We start from the raw sequence: 7,428 nt of genomic DNA on the forward strand, positions 1-7,428 counted from the left end.
ATAAAGAGGGAAGATTCTATTCGTTTGTAATGGGTAACCTTAAAAAATATTACTGATAATATAGAAAATTCTGTGAAATGTGAATACAAAACATTCTTAGGATCTGTACCAGGAGTCAGCCACAGCGTCTTCCTCCAAGTCTTAATTGAAACGCGAATGTGCAGAAGACGGTAAGTGCTTAATTTTTTTATCTATACTACCTACTTAGGCGCTAATTGGTAAAAAAGAAATAAACTCCTTTTCACATTTATATATTTGCCTAAGTTATACTAATATTATAGAGGAAAAAGTTGATTATAATGCATAAACGCGAAATTACTCTAACGATTTTCACATAAAAAGGCTACGTTATTCGTGAGTAACATAGTTATATATTCGAAAATTCTATCTACCCGTGTGAACCGAGTCCGGATCGCTTTGCCAGTAGTTGCTACGATAGGTAGCAGAGTTCCTCTTTAAACATCATCAAAAGCCTAACTGCGGTTGTCAATCCGCCTGCCAAGCGTGGCATCTACTGGCAAAAGCCCCCAAGGGGGAGGCCTATGTTCATCAGTGGATGGTTAAAGGCTGATATGATGATGATGATTGTTTCACCGCAGACTAAAAGTCATAACACGAGTGCTTGACTTTAGACTGGTGTAATAATTAATTATTTTTATCCATACTATTAAGTTTTTATCTTTTGACATATAGCAACCTGTTGCGCGCCGCAACTCCGCGCTACAACTCCGCACACGCCCCGCGTTTTTAACCTGCGGAAACTCCGTCTACTTCGACCGCAGACGCAGCCGGGAGCCACGAGCCAAGGGCAGTTATTTTTTGATGAAATCGTCTGTCCCTTGGCACTCCATCAGCATCTCGTCAATACCTTCCCTCACCGTCCTCCTCGCAGCGTTTCCCCCCCACTTACCTTACTTACGACGACATAATGTCGCAGCGGGGACGCCCTCGCCGCGCCCCCGCTCGTCTCATTCTTAAGAGGGATCTCTTTGATCCCTCTAAATCTGTGATTATCCCTCCGTCAGCATTAGGCCTTGGACCCCGCTCTAGTCAGTCATTCGCCGGAGGGTCGACCAGATCGTCCAGGATCCCATGGCGAATACCTGTGATTGCCGCGTCTTGGGGTACCCCCGGTCCCCCTCACCGGCGTTCATCTCGCCAATTTCCGCTCGACCCCTCTCCGGCGCGACCAAGCGCGCCGTACCTACCACCTCGTCGTCGTCGGCGTCATCGACTAACGTGACGCACGACGACAAGAGAATGTGCGGAAAGGCATCTGTCTTTTCCTCACCCTCGCTCTCACGCTCAATCCCCGCGCAAAAAGACCCCCGCCGAAACCGCGTATTCGGGTTATAACAAAGGAAAAATACCCAATCTCCGCGGGCTCTGCGTACAAGACGCCTATCCCACTATATGTGTGTCATTCCCTCACCACCCTACATCCTCATATCCAGAACGCCCGAGTCTCTGGCTCAACCCCCCGCGACATAATGCGCGCCGATTCCTCCGAGATGGATCTCTCCCGTCCTAGCGGTCTGCCCCCCGCCACCCCTATTTGAAGACCCACCTGAGTAGCCACTCGCTGCTCGTACACCGGCGTGGCGGCGCGAGCAGCGTCAATATCGGCGTCCACCGGCACCACACCGGACTTCGGAATGACTTGAATTTCAAACAATTAACGCAATTGATTTCCGAACTGGCGAGTGGGTGTATGTTTTTTACAACATTGTAATAATTCATTATAATTTTTTGTCTTTATTCCCTTTTTGCTCCTGACGACTATATCGCCGCTACATATACAAATATATTAATAATGGATTTTTAGTGCAGTGTTTATAGTAAAAAACAATTAGATTCGTTTCAGACAGTTAATAGTGTTACCAACTTAAGTGTTAAGTGGACAGATAACAGTAAATCGACATATGTACAAATAGTTCGTAATAATGAATGGTTTTGATAAATCAAAACAGTGATTCGTCCGTAAGCAAGCTTTACGTAGTAAAATGTATGTTAAGCGCTAAGTTTACAACTCCGTTCATTTGGAAATACAGTTTCCTTGTAAAACAGTTTATAGTGTTCGAATCCACCTGCCAACCATGGTAACTGCGGGTAACCCCCCCCCCCCCCCCGACCCAAGGGGAAATCTTATGTTCAGCAGTGGTCAGTTAAAGGCTGATATGATGATGATGATAGTAGAGGTGGATAACATATAAGAATATTTTGAATACAATGTCTATCATAGCAAGACAAAATATATAATATTTTGTTAATCTAGCGGAAGATGCTCAGAGGCAATACTCATATTAAAATAAATAAATAGTTACTAAAAATTATTTTCAGTTTTACCTCTTAATAGAGATGGGCAATCCACCTGGGTGGGTTTAAAGTCTGGTGGGTAAAAACCGGGTGTTTTGGGTTTATTGGGTTTAAACCCCATAAACACCCAAATTTTTGGGTGTTTATGATTTTGTACTTCATCATCGTCATCTCAGCCGCAAGACGTCCACTATACTGGACATAGACAATATTATTATGCAGCCTACAGAATAAAAAACTTTTAATTTGATTTTGAGTTTATTAAGAAAGAGATGAAAGTAAAATGTAAAACTACAGTCAATCACTGTCAGATTCAGAGTTATTACAAGCGATGAATTGTATAGGTTCGATAGGCTCTATTTCGTCTAAACTGTTATGTTCATTTACTTGCTCAATGAAAGCTTCTAAGGTATTTTCTTCATTAAACTGAATGTCCTCGCATTCAGCTTTATGTTTAAGATTCCAGTTATAACAAATGAATGAAATTTTTTCAGTTCTTTCAGTTGTAAGTCGATTTCTTTTGTTATTATGTATGTAGCCTTGGATACTAAAGGAACGCTCAGTGGCTGCCGAAGTACAGGGAGCTGATAGAATACGAATCGCTACTTTGCTTAACTCAGTGGAACCACAAATACCTTTCCACCATATTAGGGGCTCAATGCTATCTAATGAGCTCCATACAAATCCTCTGGCCCAAAAGTTTTCTTTAGCTTTATAACACGCCAAATCTGCCATTACATTTGACAAACTTAAGTGTTGGCTTAAATTGTAGATAAACTCCATACCCTTAAGTTCTTCCTCTTGAGTAAGTTCGACTCCTAGAGTCCTGGGGTCTAGAATATATGCTGCAAAATGTATTGGCCTCATTGCCATATTGCATCTTGAAGATACTGATGTTAGAATCTGCTGTTTGCTTTCTTCGCTCAATGTCGAAATCTCATTTAATGCAAAACGTATCTTAGCTTGTACATCTCTAAATGTAATGTATGTGCGATGCAAACGATTCTGGTCGCTCTCTAAGTAAAATATGCTTTCAGTGACTGGTTCCAAAATACTTATACATTCCCCTGTCTTCGTCCAGAAATCATCACTTAGAATTAAATCTTTAATATCTCTTGAAATTACCACATCTTCTCTAACTGTTAATATTTGCAAAGCTATCTTATTTGCTTTCAAACTTTTTAACGAAGTAACATGACTTCCCCATCTTGTAGCACAAGGCAATTTTAGTGTTTGTGTAGAATCTTCACCCTGCCTTGATTTTATCAACAAGGAACTTAATCGTTGACTCCTTTTAACAGTTTTTATTATATTTATGGCTTGCATAATAAACACAGTTACTTCTTGTATCTTTACAATATCTTGGCACAACAAGTTAAGGATATGTGCACAGCAACCGAGAGGAACAACATGTGGATATTTGAGTTTTGTTAATTCGAATGCCTTTTGTATATTTCTAGCGTTATCGCTAATAAGTACAAGAAACTTATTTGCTCCATACACTTTCATTACCTTTTCAACTTCTTGGCTAAGGTATTCACTAGTGTGAGGATTACTTTCTGTATTCAAACTTTTAACGTATGCAGGTTGAGGTTTTGATATAAGAAAGTTTATTATTCCTTCATTTCTTAAATTAGACCAGCCATCGCACTGAAGGTGTAAGTAACTACAAGCATTTAGTTCCTCATTTAACTCAAAACGCATTTCTCTATATATTTTATCTAAGTATTTTGTCGCTAAAGCTTTACGTGAAGGTATTTTAAATTTTGGTTGCAATTTTTCGAAAAATTGTATCCATAAAGGATGTTGCACCATCGATAATGGCGTCCCTGTTACAAATATAGCTCTCGCTAATTCTGTTTTTATATGATCATCGGTGTCTTGAAACTCAGCATTTATTGTAGTGTTAGCAGACGACGAGGGGCTTATAAAAGAATCATTTGTCTCTATCTCTGACAGTCCAGACATTTTGGTTTTGGACGAGCTATCTTTTATAAGTTTCATAGAGTCTTTTAATGTTTCTGGAGATTTTGGACAAGTGATAAGATGTTGAAGCATTTTGGCAGCATTACTGAATTTGTAGACCTTATTACAAAGCTTGCAAGAAACAGACTTGTTTGGTAAAGTACGGTAGTGCTCCCATATGCGTAAATCTTTAGGTCTCCCCATTGAACCTAAAAAAATGAACGATGATTAGTTGGTCTGACGAAAATTCAACAATAGAGTGCCTATTTTTTTACAATGATTATTTCTTGTTATTTACAATAAATTTATTAAAAAAATAATAAAATAAATACAAAAAACCTTTGTAAAATTACATCTCCTCGGAGGATTAAACGCAGACGCTAGTTTATTATCGTATTGTTCTGTATTTTTCTCAGCAACTTCTTTAATTCGATTAGGTACTTACGCATATTATGTTAAAAATAAATATCTAGTACACATCTTAGGCTATCCACCATTATTATCCAATGACGACTCTCAGCTAACTATGCACTATCATCCAAAATAAACGTGTATGGAAAATTTTATCCCAGTCGGTTGAGGATTGAGGATAATTGCATCAACATACGAACATACCTACATACTTTTATTTACATAACGCAAGCTAAATAAAAGCTTGTAATAATACATCTAATTTTAAGTTAAAATTGTTAAGTGATCATGATATAATTGTATCATTCAAAAATCCACTTACCTTTAATTATTTCTTGTTAAGTATAAATATTATTTCAAATCTGCTCCCTTAATATGCACTTTTTTACTGCTTTTCCTACCTAACACGTTACCAGGAAGTCACGTTACCAGAGTCAGAGTAATAGTGAACACGTTTGACAGTGATTGTCGTCGCCTCATATTCAGCGTCGACGAATAGGGGAATCCCCAGTCATAATGTATTGCATGCGTGGCGGTCTTACTTCAAATCCATAAACAAAGAGATAATTACAGAACTCGATACTAGATGGCGCTGTTTTTGTTTGAAGAAAGTTTGCGGGCTAAAATACATAGAATTTCATCAATGACTTCCACAAAGAACAACATTTCTGTTTTTTCTAAGTCCGTATCTCTTCCGTATATTTCATAAGATATAAGCTTGGGCTACATTGTTATGCAACGTGATTTTGTCGCTGTCTTGCTAGCAGGGTTGAGAGATATACGATTTAAATCGTACTCATACTATTATTTGTCTATTTTTTAATGTACGATCGTAAAGATTATGATCGTAATTCGCACAAAAACATACGACTTTTTGGTTACCTGGCAACATTTTTATTATGAAACGAACATGCTCACATCATCAGTCACATGCAACAATTTATTGGGGATTTCCCCTTCACATCTGGCAGTCCTGCTTGCTAGAATATAGGTAAGTCAGCCACAGTTACTGACGATCGATATTTAAAGGGTATTGTTTTTGTGCTAAATATTTCATAAAAACGTTATTTAATACTTTGTGGATTATTAATTTAGTTGATAATCACTGGAAGTAAAATGGATGCTAATTTGAGAGATCAAGATCTTCGTATAAAACAGTTAATAAAAGAAAATCTACGTAAGTACTCTTTTTATACCTAGGTAGGTAAGGTATAATAAACACAAAAGGTACTTAGATCGCGTGTGTTCGAAGCATTTATTCTAATAAATTTAATTTAAAATTGTAGAAAGAAAAAAATGTCTGCCAAGCCGTAGCCGAAGCCGATCTCCAAATATATTTGGCGATAGTGAGACCCAGTGTCCAGATGATTTACCCAGCGTCGTCGCAACAAAGAAAAAAACGAGGATAAAGTAAAAGAAAATTTACTGAAAGAAGAAACAAACTGTTCTAAATGCTTAATTTATGGAGAAGAGGATAAAAGAAATGAGTATTTCGGACTGTTAGTGGCTCAAGAATTTAAATATATACGGCCATGTGTGCGAACGAGGTGTTATGAAGAAATTTTAAAGTATCTACGGGAAGCAAAAGGCCAACATGTTGATCAACTGCAACATGAAAACACTGAAAATTAATTACTTTCATTTTATTATATATAGATTTTTAAAATTTCCTGAAATATTATTAGTTAACGTTTTATTTAATATTGTAGAATTGATCAATACAATTTATAAAAATAATTTATTGGTATTACTTACATATTTTCAAAAAAATACGTAAAAACCTATTTTTTTGGGTGATTATGGGAGTTTATGGGTGTTTATTGGGTTTTTACCAAAGCACCGGGTTTAAACCCGGTGCTTTGCCCATCTGTACCTCTTAATAAAAAAAAATATTTCACAATATATTGCATAATTGTGTATTGAACCGTTTCATTTGAGATTTTAAGAAGTATGTAATTGATAGATCGCACAGACTTTCGTCACCAAATAGTAAATCTTAGGTATAATTAAGTTAGCCACCCCAGAAATATACAATATAAAAATGAATAACCCAATTGAAGTGAATATCCGACCTGTACGCAAGATTTGAAAATAAATAGAAACCATTTTTCCGCCATTAATGTCGAAGGGAACTCAATATATAGATATTATTATAATACCGATATTTTTTTAATGGTCGGTAATGGAATGGTATACCCGCCTGTGCTATTGGTATACACTGGCGGAGCACCAATGACAGATGATAGGTGAGAATAAAGCAGGTCAGTTGGCCCACCGTGACGAATCTAACAATAAATCAATCACGATGGTTTCCAGGGGGAAGCACGAGGAGATCAACCTAATATTAGTATATTGCTAGCGATGGGGCTACTAATTCCCATTACTAACAGTCCCTTCTCTCCCCGCGATACCGATATTATGCACACCTAAATTTTTAATAATAATTTAACACAGACGGGTTACAATTCCATTTTTACCCATAACAAAATAATTCTCATCTGACTTCAAAAACTTTATTGAGAATAAATTTTTTTTTGGTTCTCAATTCAGCTGTATTTTTTTATATTTGTTACATCACAACTCCGTCAATTGGTAACCTATTTAGAAATTCTTTCTTTATCTGAAAACTTACTTGCAGATTGGTCCTATGAAAATTTTATTAAAATCGTTTTACTAGTTTAGTTTTTAAATCAAAATAACTGATTTTATCATAATTGAAGTTGGATTTTTATGTTA

At 36.9% G+C, this 7,428-nt stretch overlaps 1 protein-coding gene across 1 annotated transcript; it reads right to left on the minus strand.

Moving 5' to 3' along the window:
- Nucleotides 1–2,357: 2,357 nt before the first annotated feature.
- On the minus strand, nt 2,358–6,076 carry LOC128201081 (uncharacterized). Its single transcript, XM_052896717.1, has 2 exons — nt 5,015–6,076; nt 2,358–4,490 (listed from the first exon to the last, which is right to left on the minus strand). The coding sequence occupies exon 2, from the start codon at nt 4,483–4,485 to the stop codon at nt 2,614–2,616; it is 1,872 nt and encodes a 623-aa protein (XP_052752677.1). The 5' UTR covers nt 4,486–4,490; nt 5,015–6,076; the 3' UTR covers nt 2,358–2,613.
- Nucleotides 6,077–7,428: the final 1,352 nt, after the last annotated feature.

This window comes from Galleria mellonella, unplaced genomic scaffold (assembly GCF_026898425.1).
Source record: "Galleria mellonella isolate WM207_F2 unplaced genomic scaffold, CSIRO_AGI_GalMel_v1 utg33, whole genome shotgun sequence".
NCBI classification, from domain to species: domain Eukaryota; kingdom Metazoa; phylum Arthropoda; class Insecta; order Lepidoptera; family Pyralidae; genus Galleria; species Galleria mellonella.

Bases quoted from the DNA above. Each gene is read 5' to 3' on its own strand.
- LOC128201081 (XM_052896717.1), bottom strand. From the start codon at position 4,485: ATGGGGAGACCTAAAGATTTACGCATATGGGAGCACTACCGTACTTTA.